This window comes from Orbicella franksi, chromosome 3, assembly GCF_964199315.1.
Source record: "Orbicella franksi chromosome 3, jaOrbFran1.1, whole genome shotgun sequence".
Classification (NCBI taxonomy): Eukaryota; Metazoa; Cnidaria; class Anthozoa; order Scleractinia; family Merulinidae; genus Orbicella; species Orbicella franksi.
The window spans coordinates 21,400,321-21,426,660 of record NC_138147.1 but is presented as its reverse complement, the minus strand read 5'-3'; the positions used below and the strand labels follow the sequence as shown (position 1 = coordinate 21,426,660).

Below are 26,340 nucleotides of genomic sequence, written 5' to 3'. Positions count from 1 at the left end.
TGACGTTTATACTCGACTTGATCATTTCGTACCAGAAAAGCTAAAAGACAAAAGAAAACATCTAAAGGAACAGTAAATGACAAACGAAAGGGTACACAGAATTCAAAATCCAACACACTCGTTTTATTTTCTTCTTGCTTATGAATGTCTACGTTTAATTCGGTGAAAACGGGCCGACTTCCAATAGCTAGCTATTGATCGACAGAGTTTTTTTTATAAATAATCGAGCGGGCTTCCATTCCATGGGTTTATGTTCACTTGGACTCATCAAAGCGGTATGATTTTAACAAAGCGAGACGTCAAAAATCGTAGCTTAGATTCAAATGAACACTGGAATGAATAAAAGGAGCGAATTTATTGATGAAAAACATTCCAGACACTAGAATGTTTGAGAGTGTTTTTGCGGTCAGACGCCGAGCAATGCGTTCATGTCAATTTCTCAGCCTTTCCCGGGGCCTTTTCACGTGCATGCTTTGAGCTTTTCCAGACCTTTCTTACGAATAAATTAAAATATGTCGCAACAATAGGGTTTAAAAAATCAATCAAGCAGAAATCCTAACACAAAGCAAAAATATCGCACGTAACATCAAAGCGTTTGCGCTCGTGCAGTAGCCAGCCACATGTTCGGAAAGTAATCGGTCCGTGAATTATGAATATTCAATGAGAAAGAACAATAGCGTGAATATATGAATAATAATCGACCCACAAAATGTGGGTACACACTTAAAGTGTGCCTGTGTTGTAATGCACGCGTTCACGTGAAATCAACATTTTAAGACATTTAGACCTGAAATCAACATTTTTGAGCTTATGTCGCATGAAATTGACATTTTGCTGTTTTCAAAGTGACAACAACCTTGCCGTCACGCGTTAATGTGAAATCAACATTTTAACCTATTTAGACCTGAAATCAACATTTTTGAGCTTTTGCGTTTCGTGAAATTAACTTTTTGCTATTTTCTACATTAAATCAAAGTCCTTGCGGTCATGCGTTAGCGTGAAATCAACATTTTAACTGTTTTTGACCTGGAATCAATATTTTTTAAGGTTACCCATTGCGAGAAATCAACATTTTGCTGTATTTTAAGTGAAATGAACATCCTTGTGGTCGCCTGCTGACATGACAACAAAATAATATGTTTTTTGCATAGGTAATATCTCAAAAATGATGCAAACTTCAGCAAAAACACATACAGAACATTGTTTAACACACCTAAAAAAACACACGTGAAATTTGGAGTGTTTTTGACAAAGTTCACTTTTGAGCAAAATACCTAATGCCCTTTTCCCACCAAGCCGCTCACATAAACAAAGCTGGGCTTTGTTATAATAAACTGAGCCGATCCTTTGTTGTAATAAACAGAGGAGAGACTTTGACTTGTAACAAAGGCTCGCCTTGGCTTATCATAACAAAGGATCGGCTCAGTTTATCATAACAAAGGCCCTGGCTTCGTTTATCCGAGGGGCTCGACTGAAAAAGAGCATTACGTATTTTGCTCCAAAGAGAACTTTGTCGAAAACCGCTCCAAATTTTGCATGCAGTTTTGTTTAGGTATGTGTAGCAATGTCCCGTAATTTTTCCGGTTCAGTTTGCTTTATTTGCGAGATATTACATATGCAGAAAAACACTCGGTTTTCCTACTGGCCTGTTTCAATTATTATGTGTGCAACAAAAGCCAATGAACGAAGCCCATGAGCGACCTTGTGTGGTATGAGCCCAGCTTGTTTTAACAGCCTTTAATAATAGACCAATAACTGCAAGTTCACCAACATGTTTCATCTCTAGATTACTTAATCCAAGAGTTTGGCCATAGGTCTCCTTTTTATTGATAAGCATGGCTGACTTGTGATTTCAAAATCTGACCTTAAACTTGGTAGCAGTAGAGCCCACTTATTGAAGACTACACTTATTACAAGTGGCTAAATAAATAATGTTATCCAGTTCATAACTAACTGGCTGGTTTATGTAGTATTCCTGGTTTGTAGCTGAGCTCTTGAATTTGGTACCTTCCCTCATATAATCAATTTTGTGAAAAGATCACATCTCTTCTCACATTTATGACAACCCCCTTCTCTGTCAGAATTGTTAGCACCATTCTATGGTCTTAGCTTGGAAGGTATCAGGGTCTCTTTCAAATTCTTAGTTCAATGATAAGCTGGAAAGATGGATTTTGGTAGAAAAATTTCATTTAAGGTGGCTTACTACAGTTTTTCAGAGACTCAGTAGCGTGCACTATGATTGCCTGCCAGACGTCAGTATTAATCACGCGTGCAGAAATGACTCAAGTAACCCTAAGAAGAAACAAAAACCACTTCAGAACTTGAAAGGTGTTAAATCACTGTAGTATGTGTAGCAATAGTTTGAAACTTTGTTCAAACATGCGTTTAAGCCTAGGACCAAAAAAAATATGACAAAAAAAAGCTCGATTAACAACCGGTAAAAGAGCTCTAATTTACTCTTGCTTTCTCGCACACGATACATGGCATCACATGAGCGGGCACTTAAATACAGGGCATGCACAATTCAATTCTTGTCCAAGGTTGTAAAAGCCAGTCTTTGATCGAGGATTGCTCAAAAACATATTGTACAACCCATGATAAAAGTTTTACAGTTGATTTGTAGGGGTGAATCACATTTAGAGCCAAAATCTAAAAAAAAATCTGCAAGACTGATTTTGAGCTATATTTTATTTCACATTTTCTTAGTTTGCGAAAAATCTGTCTTACAGATTTTTATTTTACTTTGCATGAATGTTAACTCAGAGCCAATTACTAATTCCTGAAATTTTGAGGTGGGGTCATAGGGGTAGATTTTGAGAAAAACGTGATTTAACCTGCTGGTGTCCAGTCTCTCCTTAGGTACACTGTCATTCATTTTGGCCATTTGTTGACATTTAATTGTCCAAGTTTCACATAGAATGGTAAAAGACTTGAGCAGACAGTAAATAGAGAAAGGAAAAGACATCTTGAAACATTTTTCAAAAGAGTTACAAGTTGGGCTGTTATAATCCATCAAAACTGTAGTAAGCCACTTTAAATAAGGTGATGATCTAAGTAAATGAATCCTGTTTATGCACAATTTGGCTGATGTTGGGAAACAATCGATTAAAGTCAATCACCAAAGGAAAAATGTTTTTGTTACTTTTAACTTTGTCCTTGAGAAGTTCAGATCTCTCAATTTGTAAAGCCTTATCAAATTGCTTATCAACTAAGTCACTGCCATAGTTTTGCCATTTAAGATAACCTTTATATTCTATGGTTCTAGTTCTACATGTTTCTTCCTTGGAACAATTTCTATTAATTCTCAAACCAACTCCAAAAGGAATGCCCTTTTACAATGGACTGGGTGTGAGCTAATGGGACCTTCAAAATTAGCTTGCTTGTCAAGAATTCTCATGGCCAAATCACCATAACTACAAGTTCAAAATCTATTTTACATGAGGGATCTCTGTATCCTTCCCTGGATCATTCTACTGGGAGCTGTCATGTGGTTTATTGGTCATACACAAGCAATATATCTGTCTGTGTTCGCAAAAACATAGTCACAGGAATTGACTTGTCACTGATAATCTTGATACAATTCTGTCCTAAAGCTAGCTTTCCATGAGGCTTATTGTAGCTCAAATAAAAGGAAGTAACTCTCCTGAATGCCTTTTGAGGCCAGGAAGACTAAATTCATGGTCTTTTCATTGAATCACTAATTGTACAATTTAATTAAAGTGCACCTAACCCCAATTTTTTTTTCACTACATGTTATTTGAAATACTTCTGTGAAAAAATTTTTGGATTCGGTTAAATCCACCATTTTCTGTGCCCCGACAAAATCTTGAAAATAGCCCCAAAACACTGCCATTTTGTTTCACGACCGAGTTTGAGGAGAATGGGTCCAGTGGCTGTTGTGACGTCTACCTGGGAATATCTCACGTCCTCTCATTTCCTTCAGGACGGTGCAATACACGTTCAAAAAGTGTGCAGAAATGCCTTCCAGAAGTGCTATCGGCTCTTGCAGCAATATCCCAGATCTAAAAAAAGATATACTGCACAATTTACTAGTGATGATCGGTCAATGGTACAATAAAGACATAACGATGGTTGATTTTGTTGCACCGAAACAAATGAACAGAGTCTGTGAGAACCATTGAAGAACTCTCACTGGAATTTTTTCCGCAGGCTTTCAAACGCTATTTTCAAAATTTTCTGCTTAAAGCCAACCAGCAATTTGTCGAAATACTACCGACAACCTATATCTTCCAGTCTCGCAGTGGTTTACGGTCATTTCGCCCTATGGTCATTTCACCCCCAGTCACTTCGCCCCAACCAAAAGTCATTTCGCCCCATAATCGAAGTCACTTCGCCCCATACAGAAGTTACTTCGCTCCATGTAAGAAATTAGTGAAATTTGTCGTGAACTTTTCGTTTTGATGTTGGAGTTGGACTGATTTTGAACTTAAGACTTATGTCAGTTCAGATTATTAACGACTGCAGCTTCCAGTCGCGTTCGCTTAAATATGCTTGGTAACACTAAATATCATTTCATTCGATTACTTTCCTCATCATGAATTCTTATACGTTGTAATCCCTCAAAATACACTAAATATCACTTCATTCGATTACTTTCCTCAACATGAATTCTTATCCGTTGTAATCCCTCAAACCCCGTTAATGCATGGGAACTTGATCTGTTCTTGTTAATTCTTATCATTATCGGCCTCATAGTTTTGCTTACTCGAGAGAAATGAGATTCGGTAAATGTCGTCTCACTTTTACCGCACGTAATTGGTTGAAAACTTGCCATGACAACGTAGCCATTGCGTGGGTAGTAGGTTTGACAAGAAAAAAACAAGTCTTAATTACTAAAGTTGCATGCATTGGAAAACTTAAAGCAGTCTAAGGCGCTATGTTGCAAGGTCACTAATCCAAGAGTGATAGAGAACTTTTAAGATAACACAGCTAGTTGATGTTAAGATCGTATTCTGAAGTCTTTGAAAGGTTGGCGCATTGTGCCAAAAAAAAGTCTCACCTTGAATTAACATAAGTTCACACATTGCGCGTGGGTATGTGTGGCAAGAAAATAACAATAGTCTTCATTAACAGAAGTTCTGTGCAACTATACGCGCAATAAATCAAATACATTTAGACTCAATAAAAAACGGTTTTGAGGGCAGTTTGTTAAACAACGCGCGTTAAGTCATGGATGGTTTTCAAAGTTTTTCAAATACGATCGGCCATCGATCGATCGATCAACGGACTTTGTTTGACTTTGTTGCTATGTAAGTGCCACAAGTTACTGCTAAACAACGCACGTAATCAAACAAAGATATTTAGACTCAATCGCACTTAAACTATGCCAAGATCTCTGGCGCATTTTAAGTTCTCTACATGGTTACAATTTCTGAAATTCGATCGGCCATCGATAAATGGGCGCGAATTACCAACAAGTGCATCAACAACATCAACATGGTGTGGGGGACAGAGAGAGATTAGGGCAAGTGAAACTAACAATGACAAGCATGTCATCAAGATCATATTTATAAATGGGATGATTATAACATCAGCTAGGCAAATAGAGACAATCTTGTAAGCATATACACACTTTAATTATATCATGGAATGAAGTAACTGCTGTATGGAGCAAAGTAACTCTTGTATGGAGCGAAGTGACTTTTGGTCAGGGCGAAATGACTGGGGGCGAAATGACCATGGGGCGAAATGACCGGATACCCCCACAGTATTTATAACATAGCCGGCAAAGTTGTGTGATCAATCAAGAAGCGTTACGACCAAATATACTGATGTGTGAATAGGTCACAACTGTACGCCACCAACCAGCATTTATTTCTCTTTCGATTTAGATTAAAGTTGAAGATTAATCCTTTAGAATTACATGATAACAAACTTGTTACACTCAAAGAGTTTTTCGAAGGTTTGGAAATCAGCAGTGCGACAAACATTCTACACATTAGTGTCGAAAATGACCGTGTAACATTATCTGCGGACCGCTTAGGGAACAGATCCTTTTCGCTTATCCCACGAATTTCACTGCAAACTTTGAAAAAAATTTACACTGGTTATTTGAAGTTACGACTTAAAACGTGTGGCAATGTGAAATCGGTAATTGTATGAAATGTTTCCTTCCGCCTTGCTTTCCACAGCTTCTAAAATACAGGTCCAAACAATTCTACGATTTTCAATCAATCGAAGCCATTGTTTTGGAGATCATCAAGTCTCGAAAACTGCAACACTTACGTCGCTCTTATAAACATGAAGCATTCAACAAAGTAAAACACAAACTGGATTTAATAGAACAACCATACATGTACGTTGACAAAATACATTCTCGCTACGGACAAATGTGAATGGGTTATAAACACGCGTGGGAGTCTTGTGTTTAGGTGACAAAATTACCATCCAAAGCAGTCCCTGAGTTTTCTTTCCTGCTTTTCGTTTGCCTGCTCCTCCACTTCGTATCTAGCTTTCCATTCCTAATATACAAGCAGCTCATCCGCAATGAAGTCTTCCCCGTCGTCGTTTGAAATATTGCAAATTGTTCTCAAAGCTCTAAGCAGTCAGTTCACAGTTGTCGAATGTGCTTGATCAAAGTTTGTTTCGGTGTCTTCCGAATCGAAACCTAACTCTGACTCCAGTGACGAAAAAGAAATGATTCTGAAACAAAACTTGGATGTTTTAGTCCCAAAATATATTGGAACAATTAGTTTTGTTTTCCATTTTCTCGAACAAATACAGAGAGCTGACTGAGGCACCAATGTGTTTGGTTCCTGGGTAGAGGTCATCATCAACCGCCGCCCCAGACTCCCCGAAATGCGGTCATGTAACACTTCAGGCGTGACTTTGAAATAGCAAATCGAGGATTCAATGAAATTCAAAAATTTTTTCACCCAAATGCTTCAAATAACACGTGGATTCATTTTAGCGAAAAAAAATTTGGGGGCTAGGTGCACTTTAAGAGAGCTTTCAACATGAAATTTGAGTCTAAATCAACACAAATGTACACATATCAAAGCCGCGGCAGAGAGCTGATCTATAGCTTTCTAAAGGCCTGCATTGTCCTATATGGACTTACCAACAGCTTCCTACATTGAGAATTGATTGAACTTCAAACAAACTGGGCCATAATTATGAGTAAGCGAACACTGTGCATGCTGTCAGTATGTCAATTATCGACCGGAAGCCACACAAATAAACTTCTTCCATGCTAGCGAATCACAGACATGTCTGATAGTTAGCTAAGCCAAAAATGCCTAAAACTAATAAAACAAGGAAATTAAATGCAACTCAGGATTGATCATCGCTTGACGTGATTTCCTTCACTCTGTTCGTGGCCATGTTTTGGTTGGTAATAGCAATGTCGAGCTGGAAAGTGCCATATCAACTCCACCACAGATTATTTCTTTAAGTCTTAAGTCTTTAGCTGCATCAAAGTGCAGGCCAAATAACGACAGCCGCTAGAAATGTTTAGTCCATTGCACTCCTAAGCCCTAATTGATGCAGCTAAAGCTCTTCGCTGTCTAAAGCAAGCACAACATTATTGCCACAGTGCAAATGGCCTACTTATTACAGTGCTAAACATTGACCCGTTCCTGCATCTCAGGGCCGTTTCATGTATGATAATGGACAACCCTTGGTAACAAATTGTTACACTTGCTCCTTCATTGGACTTAATGATGTCCTTGGGCAGACTTCCTTTAGACAGAAGTTATAGACAGTTAATTGACCAGTGCAATCTTGGAGTCGCCACGTGAAATGAAACTCAGATGAGTGTAGCCTGGGCTAAACTTGATACCAATTGAAAAAAGCAGGGGAGGGGGGTAGCGATAAAAAAAAAGCTAAATAAACAAGACATACAGCAAAAAGTTCTCTACACTTCATGCTGGGTAAGCTTTATAAGCTCCTGCCATTAAGCAAGCAAAAAAAAAATCACAGGTTACTTGAATGAAGGGGTTAAAATCTGCGAGGAGAACATTATTGTGGTTAACTTTCTTTTTTGTATACCTGTAAGTAGACTATAAAAGATAATTTAATTTTGAATATCATCTACATTGTACATGTGTCGGAATCATGATCATATCTTACTCATGTCAATAGTGAGAAAGTGTGTTCATGTCTTTAATTAGTGAAGGGAGAAAAATATGTCATATGTACTTACTTCTTTAAATACTCAGCAATTGTCTTACGAGCAGTAGGAGAGTAAGTCCACTCACCCTCTTCTGTTCTCCTGGCATATCCAAGGACCTGAGAGGATGAATCAAATCATATACCCAGCCTGTTTTATGAAGCTTGAATAGCCATAGAAATTTTTGTAGAGTCCTACACCTCTACACGTTTATCACTGATCACTTTGTACTACTTCTCCTACGTGTACATATCAAACGGTGGCATGTTACCATGTTACCAATGGTTTTTGGTCTGTTATAGAAGTTTTTATTCAACCCTACATCTGAACTCATTCACTCATGATCATTTCTACATAATGAATTCTACGCTCTACGTCTCTACAATCAAACATATCTAGATAATGAACTATACGGCTCTACGATCACACCTTTCTAGATAATGAACTATACGGTTCTACGATCACACTTTTCTAAATAATGAACTCTATGGCTCCATGGTCATATGGCTCTGAGTTTCTACGGCTCTACGGTTCCACGGTTTTAGTTCTAGAGTTCCGCTGCTCTACGGCTCTACAGTTCTACAGCTCTATGGCTGCACAGCTCTAAGGCGATATGGGTCTACGGCTTTACGCTAATGAACTATATGGCCCTACGATCACACATTTCTAGATAATGAACTCTATGGCCATATGGCTCTACCGTCACATTTTTACATAATCAACTCTATGTAAACTGTAAGTAAATTTGGTGATATATGCTGTCATATTAATGTACACTAACATTTTGAAGGAAGATAGTGAAATTTGGTTCCTCCTAACATACTGAAGGAAAATGAAGCAAGCAAAATATGTGGTCGTACTAGCTTACTGAAGGAAAGTAAGCAAAATATGTGGTTGTATTTACGTACTGAAGGAAAGTAAAATATACGGTCATACTAACGCACTGAAGGAAAGTAAAATATGCAGTCGTACTAATGTACTAAAGGAAAGTAAAATATAAGGTCATACTGAAGGAAACTAAAATATACAGTCATACTAACGTACTGAATGAAAGTAAAATATACAGTGAGGTACTAACATTGTGAAGGAAAGTAAAATATACGGTTGTACTAACGTACTGAAAGAAAGTAAAATTATACGGCTGTACTAATGTTCTGAAGGCAAGTAAAATATACAGTCATACTAACATACTGATGGAAAGAAAAATATACCGTAACTCTCGTAACCTGCCACTTATAAGTCCCAGATATAAGTCCCCCTGGTTATAGGCCCACCTACCTGTACACAAAATATTACTTCCGATTATAAGCCCTCCTGGATACAAGCCCCCCTCTAGTTTAGAATGAAATGAATTTTATAATTTGTAGTGATGTTTTAAGGATGGTATCTACTTTAGCTAGTGTGTACACGTTCTGCACATCATGCAAGGTATGGTTAACCACCACATGTGCGCTAGGGTTGGCATTGACGTAATCAACTATGCTACCAAGCACACAACTAAAATGAAAGCAAAATTATCCTACTGTGACTAAATCAAGTTTAATAAACCTGCACTAAACCCAGGAACACCAGAATAAGAGTGTATCGCAACCACTAATTGCTAACGGTTTCTAGCTTAAAATCTAGCTGTTGAAAATCATACTGAAATCCAACTGCAAACACGTACCTGCAGATGGTCTAGTGCTCACGCAAAACAAGTGCAAGAGACAAATGTTTTACTTACTGGGGAGGTGACAGGAAAAATTGTCATGGGCGCCGTAAAAGTTTTCAAAAAAGATGAATAACTTTAAAAAACGTGTGGTTACCCAAACATTTTATGTTATGAAGTGGAAGTAGCCCCCGTTAGCACATTTAATAGTGCTAAATACATTTGACACTTAAATGAAGTTGTTAATATTGTTATTGTTATTGTTGTTGTTATTATTATTATTATTATTATTATTATCAGTGACAAGCCTATTCAACACGTGATTAGCTTTTAGTTGTGAGCAAAAGCTATTTAGACTGTATTTGAGCTGAACCAAAGGAAGGCTGTCAGAGACTCTAAAAGTGCTGTTGGAACAATTTTGTCATTAAAAACATGCCAACTAGTAATAGTTGCAACTAAAGCTACCCCCACTTTCTTTTATTTCTATTGACTGAAAACAATTGAACATTATTATATGAACTAAAACTCCTACATCTTTTTTTGGTAAACTTTATCACTCGTAATGTTCCTATAACTTAGGCATCTTATCATGGTTATTATCCAAACATTCAACTAAGTAAACTAAACCAACACTTTCTACTTAACTCATTCCATTCCAGACAGCCATGAGTTTTCGTTTGAAAGATCACAAAAAGTACTTTCTGAAAAAAACGTTTCCTTCATGGGAACTAATATTTCTGTTTCAAAAATTCCACTCAGTAGCACTTAAGAAAAAATGGTTAAAAATTATAGAGAATCAAACTGCTGTTTGAATTTGACGATGAAACAAACCATTTTTATTTTATTTTGAGAAAATCATCTGGAACTTGCTGTCACGATTTTTTTCTGAGACGGGTAGGAGGAGGAAGCACCCAACAAAGAAAAGGCCTTTCTCTGCAATACCCCCTTCCCCTACTATCTTGCTAAGAAAGGCCTGATACTCAGGTATCAAGTATCATGTTACTGTCCCCCAGCCTCTAATCTATAAATGCAAATTAGTGTCAAGCTCTTTGTCCTCAATGAAAACCCTGCAAAACATTTACATTAACCTTTGGATTCCTGCCAAGTCACCCAGCCGTGACATGAGCTCTATGCCACATGAGATTACTCAACACAAATGAGTGATGTGAATAAACGACATGCCAAAGGTAGACCTGGCGATCAGAAGAATTTTAGTCACAATTGAACATGAGCGAAGCGACACTCACTTTGAATATCGATATTTACGGCTACTTCAGAATTACTTACGATACCTTCTGAGTTGTTTTTATCGCAAAATCCATCTTCAGGATCTTTGAAATCGTTTTCAATTTGTTCTATATCAGAATCTCTGCCATTTCGAAGATAATTTACTCGATCGCCAGACGGTGTGTTTATTCGACCCAAAGTAAACTTTCGGCAATCCTTTGCGAGCCGTGTTCAGAAAAATCGACATTTTTTCTGCTATGGCAAAATTTTTGGGCCTTTACGAGGGGACATCTAGGGTGCCTCCTTGGGTTTTGGCCATCTGGGCCAAAACCCTGCAGGAAAAAATGGTTTTTATATTACCATTTACCATGTAGTCTAAAGACCTTTAAAAATGTGTTTGCTTTTCTGTATGTACAAGTAAAAGTTAATTATAAGGAAATCTGTGAAGAAATATCCTTTCCTTTTTTTTCAGAAAAATGGTGATGTCAGCATTTTTGTTCAGATCCAAGGCTAATTATCTCAAAAAAATGCGTGGCTACCCCCATTTTCTTTGTGGATTCCAATAGCCCTTGCAAAGATCTACTTTTTCCGCACGGTCCTAATCTGGTGCAAAAACCTTTGTATTTGGTAGGCACCGTCCTTGAAGCTTATTGAAAACCAGTACATGAGAAATTTATTTTGATCAACATTGCTTTAGCTTATTTCGAAACGTTTTTTGTTATTCAGCTTATAAGCCCCCTGGATATAAGTCCCTCCGATTATAAGCCCATCAAAAACACCTTACAAAAGAGTATAAGCCCCAGGCTTATAAGCAGAAGTTTACAGTAGCTCCATAACTTCCAGTTTCCATAAAAAGCCTGTTATATGTTCTTACAATAGCCTGCTTAATTGGGACAATGGACACTTTCCTCTGACCAGAGTGACACACTCCAATACCAAATAGCCTTACCTTATAGATACTTATTTTCTGTGACTGTAGACTGTACATGTTAAATTTTCTGGGTTTTACAATTAAACGGAAAGAGTAAGTAGAAAGGAAAGTTATCAGAGGATACAATGTACTTTAGACAGATTAATTTTTGCTATTGATCATGCTTAAAACAATACGACACTCTTAAATATTTAGTTTGAACGTAATCTATTTAGTATACTGAATGCCGGTATGCAGTTTTCAGTATCCACAAATCCAGAAAGAAAACACGAGTTAGAATCATTAAGAATTCAATGATAACAGAAAGTCTGTAACGCTTATTCTGAGAGCTCACATAAAGCATACAATAGGCCGGATTCTGGATAGAGCGCCCAACATTTGGCCAAAATTTGAAGCCAAAAAAAATATCGGCAATCAGCAAATTTAATTCTCACCACCATATCAAGCAAGCTACCCAAATGGTGTGTACCAATATTTGCACTTTCCTTTGAATGTTAGTAAGAGGTAATTCAACCCTTTCCTTATTATGTAAGTACGACCGCAAGTCACCAAATTTACTTTCCCTGAGTAAGTACGTTATCACAAATGCTTATTTCACCACATTTACTTTCCTTTGTACATTAGGACGACTGCATATTTTAACAAATTTACTTCCATTCCTTAGTGCCTTAGTACGTTACTTCAACCCTTCTTTGCGTTCAAAGCTTTCCCTCTAGCACGTTAGTACAACCCCTGTTTCAAAGCTTTCTTTGGTACACTACTACGACCCTTGTTTCAATTCAGAACTTTCCTCTGTACGTTAGTATGACAGTACGACCCTTATTTCAATTCAAAACTTTCCTCTGTAAGCTCGTACGACAGTGCAACCCACATTTCAATTCAAAACTTTCCTTAGTTTGTTAGAAAGGCCCTTGGTTTTATTCAAAGCTTTCTTGGGAAACTTAGAATGTTAGTAAGCCCATTGTTTCTATTGCATTCATGACTTATTTATTTACTGGAAACAACGAAAATAACACTTAAGTTTTGTTTAGATTTTTGGGCACCTGTGTCACGTACTTAGTACAGTTTGAAGAAGTATTAAAGAAAAAAAATGAAATAAACAATTCCTATTCTATGCTTGGTATGGATATGTAGAGCCGTAGAGCCGCAGAGCCATAGAGCTGCAGAGTTTATTATTTAAAAATGCGTGATTGCAGAGGGGTAGAGGGGTAGAGTGGTAGAGCCGTAGAGTTCATTATCTAAAAATGTGTGATCATAGAGCCATAGAGTTCATTATCTAAAAATGTGTGATCATAGAGCCATACAGATCATTATCTCAAAATGCGAGATTGTAGAGCCATACTGTTAATTATCTAGATATGTGTGATTGTAGAGCCGTAGAGTAGAGTTCATTGTGCAGAAATGATTGTTAGCAAATGAGTTCAGCTGTAATGTTGAATAAAACTTCTACAAAAAGCCAAAGACCATTGGTAACCATGGTAACATGCCACCGTTTTACATGTACAAGCAAGAGAAGAAGTACAAAGTGATTGGTGATAAACACGTAGAGAAAACTTCTATGGCAATATGAGGTCCCTAAAACAGGCACCAGTTGTCATATGAACAAAATTAAATGAACTAGGAGCAAAAATCCCATTACCAGGTCTCTTCTTTTTGGCTCATAACTACCATTCTTTACACCATACAATTGCAAAAATCTGTGCTGCTGCAGCTATCCTTTTTTGTACAAATTGAGGTACAGTTACATTATACAAATGCTTATTCCTGTGATACATAATATTAAATAATTTCCAAGGAGAAGGCTTGGGGGAAATTTTGAATAATGCCTTCTACCAGGTAAATCACTATCAAGTGGATAAGTTTTGCCAGAATAAGCCCTGATATCCACTGGATAGTGACTTATCAGCTGACAGCATTTTCAACCCTTAGAACAACAGGGACCAGGGATATTATATGAGACATCCAATTTTAGCCCCATTTTAACCTCACAACAATTCCACTCCCCCTCACCCCCCCCAAAAAAGACACAGACAAAGCCATCCATATTTATTACTTACCTCTTTGTTCTGTTTACTGAATTTCATGTTCAGTCCAATATCTACCTTTGTGCCTCCACCAGATGCACTTTAATATAAAAAAATATTGAAAACCATTAGCAAGATTCAAATGGTGATAACTAGTGACTGCCAACCAAAACCTCACCAAGGCTGGAGCATTTTTATCAAACTACTAGTGTCATCTTTGCTGATTGACAAAAAGAGATTTGTTTCCATTACCAGAATTTTGTTGATACTTGTCTCCTCTAAATTTAAATTTAAGGTATTGCAATTAGGCTGATGTTTCTGCCTGTGTTGCAATTGCGGTTAAGTAGATACAAGTGCTCTTCCTAACAAGGCAAATGTTCAGGCTTCGTCATAATTAGCTAAGATAATACACGATGGTAAGGAAAAAGTCAGTACTGGCAGCCTGGCAGAGGCATCAGGCTACACTGTTGCAAAGGGACCAGAAGTCATCCCATTTTTGGTAGAATTAAGCAAATTAGCAAATTTCTAGTGCTCTTGGATGCCATGTTAGTCCAAAACAGAATTTATCTTGTGCATTTCATTCTCTGGTACCAATACAAGTATAATTTTACACCTGGTTGGAGAGCGGAATGTGAAAGTAGAGTTTCTAGTGCAATCAACAACACAACTCAATGACCCCGCCTACAACAGGCACCAGATAGAGACCACAAAGATCACAGTCTGATGAGGATGACTCAATTTACAGCTGAAGAAAATGACTGGAAACAGCTTAACCTTATCCTAAAACAGACAATCTGAATTTATTATAAAAGGGTCACTTTTCTTACTCCATGTGAATATTTATTTTGTAGCTAAACCAGTTTACAAAGGTATGATTCAGAATTAGCATGACATTCACAGTTTGTGGCTATGTCCTATATGGCTTTTACAACAAATGTACAAACAAAATACAGTCCAACCTCCCATAAGCAACCACCCAAAATGCCTAGTCTAGGAGGTCGCTTACAGGAGGTGGTTGCTATCGAAAACTAGGATCATATTGGGTCAAAATTTGCCTTGTTAGCATATGGTAACTACATGTACAGAGACTTACCCAATGTTTTAAATGTTTCATTGATGTCAAAAGTCAATTTCAAGAAAAAATATTGTACTTGCCATTGAGAAATATCTGTCTCTTGTACTATTCAATTTTCGCTCTATTATCTGTCGTGGTTGCTTACAGGAGGTCAAAACAAAAGAAAATTTCACACTTTTAGCTCTAAAAATGGTCACGGTCACTTATGAGAGGTGGTCACTTACACGAGGTTCCAAATATAGTGATTTGACTTGGAAACTTTTGGTATTTTGGAAAACTGGTCGCTGAGGAGAGGTAGTGGCTTACAAGAGGTAGTCGCAACTGGAGGTTTGACTGTAACAACTTTTTTACTTTGATGAAGGTTTAGAATTAATGCAAGTTTCACGTTTCCAGGTTAGGAAAATGCAAATGGAATGTAATAATAATAATTAATTATAAAAACAATCTTTAAAGAGGAAGCGCCTGTCACGTAAATATGTGGTTTTCAGGGAGGTCCTCTATAAAATAAAAAGTGTTAAAATCTAAAATAAGAAATACAAGTATCACAGATCTAAATATAAAATATACAATGATTAAAACTACTAAAACTACCAAAACTACCTACTGTCATTTTTCTAAAAATGTTTACCATTAAGAACCTTATAAGGTTTTTCTTAAAAATTGTGCATGGCATTGGCTTTCTTAAAAATACTGGGAGAGACATCCAGTCATTTGTAAAACGAAAGTAGGACACTCTCTTTCCGCATTCCGTTTTGGGTTTTAATGTGCCTATTTTTTCACCAGGAAAATGGGTTATGATCACTGGGACTGAGAAACACACACTATAGAGGGAATGGAACTGGGGTTTGGACAAAAATAGGCTGGAAAATGGGATCTGGGCACAATTGTGGCTGAGAAATGGAATTTATACCCTAGCCTTCCCACCCACTTTCAGGACCCTTTGATAAACAATCCTGCCAGGAACTAATAAACCCAGCAAGTCACGCCAAACAAAGTCAAGTGCAACTAAGGATGCTAACACAGTGTAAGTTTTAAGTGTAAGTTTTAGAAAAAAAAATCGATGATTAAAAGATGCTAGACATTAAAATTCTTTTTCAGCAACAAGTACCTCATTAAACTTTCCAAACAAATGCTAATTAAAAGTGGTTTTTGAGCGGTCAGTACATGGATCATAAAATTGACCACCTAAACTAGAACACTCATACAATTGAAGGGTAGTTCCAAGTGTGGTGATCACCTACCCCATCTAGCAAAAAACAGTTGTATGTTAAGTGAAATTGTTCTCTCATTTTGGTTCTTACTTATGATCTATTGGAGAATAGAGGTATAGACAACATCATTAACATTTTTTAAGTGATGACATCGTACATCAGCGCTTTATGTCAGCACAAAGAAACCAAGGATGAGAGGATGTTAAGATTTATCCCTTCAAACCGAAGTGCACTGGGAACTAGCTAAATGAAAACAATGTCATTCAGCAATCCGCCATCTGTTTTGCCAATGTGCAGATGTTTGATTTGCAACTGGTTAATACAGACAGAGGATTTGAGTTTGGAGTGTAGGAGTGAGCATTGTACTGTATCCGATAAATTTGAGCCCCCAAGCAAACACATCCAATATTTAAAACACAAATTCGATATGCAAATCAACATTAGCCTGAGCAATGGGTGGAGGTCAGTGCCTGTTCATAGAATTCATAGTAAATTATGATCATAATTAATACATACATTGGCATATGTAGATTTAGCCAAGCGTAAAAGCGGAGCTCCTGATTGCAAAAAAACATAAAGAAAAAGGAGGATTTGTTTCTTGGATCAGAAACTCAAACTAGTGAGAGAATCTCAGATAGTGCAGAGTGTAATTTACGGCTCTGATGCAGTAGTCACACAGGGCCTCACCCCTGGTGTTCTCTCCCTTGGTAGTCAACTAGGCCTTTTTGAAAAGTCAGAGAGGAACGATTTTGTTTTACTCAAAATGTAAATTTTCATTTCACCGATAAACAAGACCTAATCTAATTATCAAATAGTCATGTCCAATCACGGAATAGTGCATTCTAATTCTTTTGCTAGCCAAGTTGGTGTGAACAATAAAACCACATCAAACCAATACACAATGCTATTGAGTAATACAACTGAGGAGCATTTCAACGAGAAGTATTGAAGGTAGAGATCTTTACTTGACCGAAATTATGTCCCACATCGGTGAGCGAGTCACCTCATTGACTGATGAAATTAATTGGAGATTTCAGTAAGTGCCATAGAATCTGCGGCAGTAATAACGAAGTTTCTTTTGTCACAAATTTACTAGTTCTACCTGTAACTAACTGGGGAAAGTTTCAGCTGAATATGAACTTTGGACTCTCTTTCATAGTAGAGGAAACAAACAAGCTGCTAAGGAGAAGCAAAATGTTCCCATTCTCTGTTTCAACCCTGGCAAACACACAATAGTTATAGAACAGCAGATGACATTTCTTGAATCGAGCTAGGGAAGATTCCAGAGGATACGCAGTCACAGTAGAGTTCTTTGCACTAAAAAAGGAGAACTGACGTTGCCTCAAATATAACTGCTATCCCCAGCCAAAACGAGAGTGCGATATCACTCATTACAAAAAATAAAAAAAGCGTGCCTCTGAACTCGAGAATGGAGTTGATCACACTAGCAATGTTAGAACGCATGCGTCTTACATGTTATGTTCTACCACAAGGGAAAACACTCAACATTCGTGGGTAGTCCCGTATGAAATGTATCTTTTACCTAACATATAGTTGACTTTGACACTAACTAATTTGCGCATGCGTTTGGAGTAAATTGCTTTTGTTCTTAAGAGAATGGCACCACAAGGATAGCATGAGATTTGCAAAACCATATATATATTTGTCATGTTATTAAAGAAAGCAACGTAAGTACGACACGTTTTGTGGAATGTGCTTGGGTACCTACCCCACCCAGCTCTCCTTCCCGCAAGGCTAATTGATTAATTGAAAGTAATTAATTACACAAACATTTAAGTTTACACCTTACTGCTTAGTGCCTTAGCGAGCAGCAACCCCCTAAACCATCCCAATAGTGCACTCTGCTCTAAAAATGATCAATTGTGAGCATGTAATTGTTCAGCATGTGGTTTCGCTATTTTTTCCAGTTAAGTTGTAGTAAACTGATGAGATGATTGTGCAAGGGATATGTCCGGGGAAAAGTCAACAATTCACTGGGGGTTAATTTGCACCAAAATTGTGCCTTTTCACGTACTCCCTCCTTCTCCCCCGGAGTAATAACTTGACTTGAGCCTGCAATCCAATTTAAAAAAAAAAAGTCCTTGGTCAGCAGTCAACTTCAAAAAAACACGCGACCTCAATGAGCTCTAAACCTGAGCCCATGATATGGTCATGTGATACTGGTCAGCAGACACCTTGTTTTGATAGCTTTTAATTAACCATAAAATAGATGCCCAAATCAAAGGTGTGGCCATGGTAATGGCGCTACTCTTATTTGTCAAGGTATTAGTGTACATATGGACAATCACGTGACAACCAAATTTTTTTAGATCGATGGGTTACCAGATTTTCTAAGGTATGGGGTTCCACTTGTGCACCTTTGGCATGTAGAGGCGCCACTATTATGATTCTTATCCTCTTTTATTCTGTATGTGGGACACTGGAATGGTTTAACGTATTGCCCTCGCTTCACATACATATTCAGCATCACAAACTTTGCCAGTGTAAACAAGTACAGTCTGGCTATATTCAAACAAGATATATTGGTTTCACAAGACAGAACATAATGACTGATAGGAATCATAATTTCCAGATTTCTTCCATCTGCGATAAAAATAGCTTACACTAAACATGTACTGACTGAAGAAAAGAATCTTCAATCCATAGTCATTGCAGTTATCCTGCCCTTTACCACGACACTGAGCTTGGTCTTAAGATCAAAATGATAACAATTCTTTTCTTGTTTGGTTTTCACATTTTAACTTTCCATTTTAGTTCTCACACACTGAATACCATTTGTCTGCCACACGACAATCTAACAACACTTTATTGACATTTCTGTGAACATCACAATGATAACAGAATTGGAGCCAACAACAGGAAAAAACCACCCAAATGTTGATACACTTTTATAAACTTTAGGCAAGAACTCGCTAAGGGGTGGGCACTGTCTGGCAAGAAGAGAAAAACTGAATCATGTGACCAAGGGTGAAACTGACATCTTGACTCATAACCAGGTCCCCCATTCAGTGTGAGAGAACTTCGTTTCCTGCCTCTTTTGCAAGCTCAGCCGGCAGGAAAAACATTTCTAGCTCAACAAAAACAAAATTGACAGTAAAACTGAATAAAAAATTGAATTTTTCTCCCTTACATTGTAATCAATGTAATAGTGTGTCTAAAATGTGTATCTGTATTGTTGACCCTTTGAACTTTGCTACAGAACAATTACCTACAAATGAAAAAAAGCACAAAAGCTTGAGGACGGCAATGTTTTTCTGTTCAGTTTTCTGTTTTCAGTGACTTTCACAAGTACCCAATCAGTCAAATTTCCCTCTAAGCAAATGACGTGTCTATGCACCAAGCAATCTCCTGACAGGTCTCAGTGGAGAGCGAGGAAGAAAAACCTGTCAAGCATCAAAAAATATCCACGAATAGATAACATGGCCAGCAAAATATTCAAATCAACACTGCCATTTGACACCATTTTTTCAATTTTCAAGCAACAAAACCAAAGTTCGGGAAACCTATTGGACAGCTAAGACAGGATGATAATAGTATTGCAGTGGAACATAAGTGAGAAAGCAAAAACCTCATGAATGAGTTTTTTGCTTCTGTGGGCAAACGTTTGGAAGCAGGCTACGCCTAGCCTTGAGTTACAACACCACATAACCCTGCTCTGGCTCCTCAGATCCAACAGAAATGCCTACTGATGTAATCAGGGAGACAATGGACTCTCTGAATTCAGAGAAATCAACAGGTCCTGACACTATTTCACCGAAATTGCTGAAGCTCGCAGGTCCAGCCACTTCATGGCTTATACACCCAAAGCATAGAAAAGTGCAAAGTTTTCAACACTAGCCTGCCATAGTCCAATTTTCAAGCAAGATGACGAGTTAGAGAAAGGCAACTATATCAGCCTCTCTCTCTCCCGAGTGTGCCCAGTAAGATACTGGAGTCATGTGTTTTTGACACTGTCATCTCACATGTGTATAGGGTAAATGAGAGCCTTGTCACCGACAATCAATGGGCATATCGCAAAGAATACTCTACTGTATTATTATTGATACATCTTACAGAGACATGGAGACTTGTTCTTAATGCTAATTGTGTTGTTACAGTCACCTTTGTGGACTTTCAAAAGGCTTTCGATAGTGTGTCACTCAACCCTGATCACAAAGTTACAGTTCTAGTTTGGGATCTCAGGAAATTTATTGGCATGGAAGCAGGACTATTTAACAGATAGAATGCAGTATACTGAAGGGCTCACCCTCAGACAATGCAAAGGTAACAGCCTGTATCCCACAGGGGAGTGTATTGGGTGATTCAGTACATGAGGCTGTCAAAAAGGCCCTTGAGGAGTTAATTACTTGGTGTAAGCAAAAATCTTTAATACTGCACCCTAAAAAGTGCAAAGGAATGATTCTTAACAAAAAGAAATTTACTGGTCCTTTACCTACAAAGGCATCTTGGACAAGGGGAGTCGACTTAATGCATCCGCATTGGCATTTGTGGTCCCTGTTTTATAGGCAATCTTGTACTCATATGCTGCCAAGGTGAGGGCCCACGCGCTGAACTCTTGGAGAGGCTTGTTGGGGTACTCCTTTCTTCTGGTTAAAGAGCTCTTCCAGCGGCTTGTGATCAGTCTGTATGGTGAACTTGTGACCGTACAAGAACTGATTAAACTTCTTCACTCCGAAAATAATGGCCAAAGACTCTTGTTCAGTGATTTTGAGACAACCAATTGGGTGCTCTTTTCCATCTGCCATCCGGTGGGAGAGTACTGCCCCTACTCCATAATCTGAGGCATCACTCGCCAAGATTAGTTCCAGATCTGGCTGGAAATGTACCAGGTGGTTTGCAGACTGGAGTAGTTTCTTGGATTTGTCAAAAGCCACCTGCTGCTCGGTCTTCCAACACCACTTTGTACCTTGTCTACGAAGCTTGTGGAGGGGTTCTAGTACTGTAGCGATGTCTGGTAGGGAACAGTGATAATAATTTAGTATTCCCAGAAATGCATGCAGCTGTGTAACATTCTCAGGCACTGGGGCATTCTCTATGGCTTCCAACTTAACTTCTACTGGCTTGACACCATGACCATTGATCTCATAACCACAATAGGTAACGTCTGACACCATGAAGAAACACTTTTCTTTTCACAGCCGCAGTCCAGCTTCTGACAGCTTCTGACAGCTTCTTGAGTACTGCTTCTAAATTGGCAATGTGATTGTCGACCCCTTTCCGCTGATGAGAATGCCATCCATTCGCACAATGACCTGAGGAATACCTTGCAAGAGGTTTTCCATTGTACTCTGAAAAATACCAGGTGCAGAGGACACTCCAAAAGGCAGTCTATTGCACTGAAATATCCCTTTATGGGTGTTTATGGTGGTAAACTTCCAAGACTCCTCATCTAGAGTCATCTGCTGATATGCTTGCGACATGTCCAGCTTGGTAAATTTCTTACCACCTCCCAGGGTAGCCAAAAGATCCTCTGTTTTTGGTATTGGATAATTGTTCAGTTTGGACACTTGATTTACTGTTAGTTTATAGTCTCCACAGATCCTCACATTCCCATTTGGTTTTGCCACAGGTACACTGTACAATGGACGCCGCCCATTCTGAGAATTCCACCAGAGATATAATTCCTTCATGCTCTAATCTTCTGAGTTCAAGTTCGACATTGGTTCTCAATACGTAAGGTACTGCTCTGGCTTTGGTGTATTTTGGTTCTGTGTCTTGATCCACGTAGATCTTCGCCTTTACACCTTTTAGCATGCCCAATCCTTCAGCAAATACATCTTGGTATTTTGAAAGCACATCTTGAAGTGCCGATTGGGGGTTATCACTGGCTGTCTGAAAGATTGTTTCCCAATCCAAGCGAATTTCTTCAAGCCAATCTCGACCAAGTAGGTTTGGCCGGCCACCTTTGACAATGAGAGCGTTTAATTTCTTTTGGTGGCTTTCATATTTTAATGGAACCATAACTGCTCCTAGTACTGAAATCTTTTCTCCTGCATACGTGCTTAGAACCACTTTTGTTGTCTGGAGTGGACCTAATGCATCTTGCAATCTTCCGTATGTTGCTTCAGTTAATATCGTCTTCAAAGCACCCGTGTCGATTTCCGTCGTGGTTTTCCATCCACAAAGTTCCAGATCCACTTTGAACGATTTCTTTTGATTACTGGACAAATGATACATGGCATAGACGTCATCTTGATCGGCGCTTTCTTCCACAAAATGCGTCCTTTGTTTATCTGGCCAGCACCCACGTTTGTCTTGCTCTTGAGGTTTCTTCTTTCCTCGACATACTTTAGCCACGTGGCCTTTCTTTTGACATTTGTAACACACTTCATTTTTGTATTTGCAGCGTGAGGGATCATGGTTCCTACTGCAGTGATAGCACTCCCATTTTAGATGAAAATGTGGAGGTTTAGATTCTTCTTCAACCTTGTTGAGATTGTTGTCACTGCTGGACGTCTTCCCGCCGATATTGATTAGATTCTTTGAAGCCATTTCGGTTGCTGTAGTGATTTCTACCGCCTTGTTGAATGTGAACTCCCATTTGGCCAACAGACGTCATTCAATGTGATCATTGCTGATTCCACAAACGAGCCGATCTCGCACATATCTTTGAGTGTTGCTCTGAACTGGCAATGCTCTGAAAACCTTCTGAGTCCTGCGACGAACTCTGCAACATCTCCCCTTCGAGGCGACTCCTGCTATGGAATTTGAATTGCTCGACGATAACACCTGGCTTCGGCAAAAATGGCTTTCCAGCTTTTCTACATGTAAGATCTCTTTTAAACCTGCATCGCCCAGTTTCTGGGGTTGTAACAAATCGCGAATTAACCCGCATGTTTTGCTTCCACAATTGCTTAACAGGATAGCTCTTTGTTTCTTCTCATCTTTAATTTTGTTTGCGGCGAAGTACTGCTTGAGTCTTTCTGTGTATTGAGTCCGCAATTCCTCTGACTCCTTAAATTCCCCCACGTTCCCGTAGGTTGCCATTCCATCCTCGTCACCAATGTAACAAATCAGGGTGAAGCGAACTGTAGATCTACATGCTTTAATAATCACGAAGAATGAATTGAAATCCTACATTACACAACATGGATATCTGATTACCGATAACATGACTCCGCACGTGACTAGATTAACATATATATATTAATTCCTCTCAGTGCTGTCAAAATGTCTCAGGAACCTTGAAGTTTACAGTATTTACTCGTCTACTTTCACAAACATGGGCTTCACTCACCAGCTGCTCGCTTGTGTGGCAATAGAAATCAAGCCCATAAACCACAATGAACATTCATTTTGTGCTATTAATTTTCCTTCCCCAGCTTGGGAAGCTAAATGCAAAATATAAAAATTGAGCATTATGATGGGAATTATGGATCCAGTTTGAAAAAAAAAATTACCCCCAACACCCCAACCCCCCCCCCTCCCCTCACCCTCTCCAGAATTCCCTGGGCCTTTCACACCCCACCGCACTGGAATTACCAATCCCTTCCGCTGGGAGTATGGATATTTTCTGGAACCACACAATAGATCATAAGTAAGAACCAATCAAAATGTGAGGATAATTCTACATCTTAAATAAACATATAATTGAAGGCTTTCATGCAAAAAGGACGTGTATCACTCTTTAGCCTGATTTTTATTTTTCGCAGAATCGAGCTAATTTTTGGCAGACTGACTTGTTTTGACATGAAAAGCATCATTGAGTAATTATTTTTGTTGATTTGCGCTTCGTTTTCAAGAGACAATGTCTGAAAAAAAACTCAGACATCTTTTAGAGCAAATCCTTCAAATGGATTTCAATGTGATGCTAATTTAAACGATTACTTTTAGCAGCTTCGACAACACGTGTTTGTTTTAAATACATGTTTTTACATTTGAAAGAACTAGAGAAATTGACCGGGAACAAAAATCGACTGACCTTGTATCGAACCGGTGTCAGAACAAAACAAACTCGAGTCTGGCCTGATCAGCACTTTATTCGCTTGCGCTAATAAAGCAACAGTAAGAGATTAGCGTAATTATACAAATAATAAAACTTGTATCGGTTCAAACAACTAGCGGCAAATGCCACGTTTCGGTGACTGCATCATTTACCAAAACAAAAGGTTTCTTTTGTTTTTCGTACAACAAAGATCTCCAAAAGATCTCCAAAAGATGCCCTTGGAAAACTGAGTTTTTTGCATACGTTATTTCTTGAAAATGAAGTGCAAATCAACAAAAACAGTTATGGAACAATGCTTTTCATGTCAAAACAATTCAGTCTGCCAAATATTAGCTTGATTCTGAAAAAATGAAAATCAGCCCAAAAAGCGATATGCGCCCTTTTTGCACAAAACCCTTAAATTATGGTGCAATTGTCTTGGCTGCTCACTGCGTAATCTTTTATAAGGTGATCAATCAAGTGCTGCCAATGCCTATTTGTAGCTGTTATGTTGCAAGACTAAAACACAAAAACTTTCCTACAGAGACCCTGAACTGCTTCTAACACATTAAAACACTGCTAGGACAGGTATGATGAAATTTATGTGACTACTCAGCTTGTTTAGTATTACTATTCTGACTATTTTTTTTGGCTAATTAACCCCTTAGTGTCTGTCTCAGTCCGTGTTTTCACGAGAAATGTTTACCTTGGTTTTGTTTTAACTTTACTAAAGTGATTTTTTAATGGTGTTAACACAGTAGCAAACCTCGGTAAATGGCGGCAAAATCAAAAGTAAGCCAACCTAGGTTTGTCGACAGTTTAATGCTCATCAGGCATGGTTTAGCTCAGTAATCGACAGTAACAGAGGAAAAGCAGACATTATCTTGGCAGCAAGGGTTCACGCGCCCAGCTCATAAAGAAGAGAAATTCCTCCTAATATAAGTAGGTTTCAAGTCAATAGGCAAAAAAAGCTAAATTAAATCATGTTTGGTCAAAGAAATCCCGGACTGCTGTTTCCCTTTCATCGTCAAGTACTGTAAGTGTTTCCTTTCTGTTAGAAGCTCAGTAGCTTAGTAGCAGTGTACAGGCAGGCGCAACTAGAAGAAGACCTTCCACAAAGAGAGAGAGAAAAAAATCATAATTGAGGTCTATGGAAAAGAAAAGCAAATGTTAGAATTTAAAGTGGCCCCAAATAAGAAGAAGCACTGGTAAACCTTTACGTAGCCCAGGCTCCATGGCAGAGGCCGTTTCAGGTTTTTTGCAGGAAGAGGATCAAAATTTTCCTTCCACTTATCATCTGAAAAGCTTTACATTTACGGATAGTTAGTCTCGACATCACCACCTGCAAATTGACAACAACCTGTGTTCGGCATTGGAGTAAAGTCAGAAATCTTATAACTTTCCGGTAGCTTCTATGCAACATTGCAGGACTTGCTCTCCTTGCTTTCTGAGAAAACCTCAAACCATCCATTGTATGTGGCCTACTCTAGTTAATTAGTTCCGTGTAAACAGCTTCTCTAATAACTGCGTTTTAGTTACGAAACCTCCATAAGCAGTAACTGTAGTAAACCTCTCGTGAAAACATGGCATCAGCTGTAAACTGTTGTGATGAGCAATGGCCTTTGCTTCACTTCTGACGTTATCACCTTTAACCAAAATTGGCGTCACTCATACTCACGTTCTGCAGGAGGAAATGATCTTTCCAACAAGACCCAGATCAAACAGACTGGGTAAAATGAGCATGAAATATGCACAAAAATGCTGAAAACTTGGAAGAAAATTTCCCTCAACTACTGGTACATGTACAATCAATCAATCAATCAGTCAAACTTTATTTAGAGAGGGTTTACACTTAATAATAAACCTGTGCCCCTCGATTAAGAATTACAAAAGACTTATTATAAATATTTTAAGACCAAAATATCTATGAATATCTAATATTAAACCAATATAAGAAAATGATTTAAAAACTAACTGAATAAGTAAATACTCGACATTAACAGTACCCAGTCTAAAAATAATTGTCTTAAAATGGAATAAAAACCCTGTCCCTAAGCTGACTTAATATAAAATGTGGCTACCCCGTGGTAAGAATTTCCTGTCTCAATGATGCTTTTTCTCGGTAAGTGTTGAGGTGGAAGCAAGCCC

At 38.3% G+C, this 26,340-nt stretch overlaps 1 protein-coding gene across 1 annotated transcript in view; it reads right to left on the bottom strand.

The window, feature by feature from the left end:
* The window catches only part of LOC145482657 (5'-3' exoribonuclease 1-like), a 252,391-nt gene that overhangs the window by 82,076 nt on the left and 143,975 nt on the right, over positions 1-26,340 (bottom strand). The window contains exons 27-28 of the mRNA XM_081461264.1: positions 13,995-14,061; positions 8,165-8,250 (exon numbers count right to left, since the gene is read on the bottom strand). Of these exons, the coding sequence (XP_081317390.1) occupies positions 8,165-8,250; positions 13,995-14,061 (153 nt within the window). The remainder of the gene's footprint in view (positions 1-8,164; positions 8,251-13,994; positions 14,062-26,340) is intronic.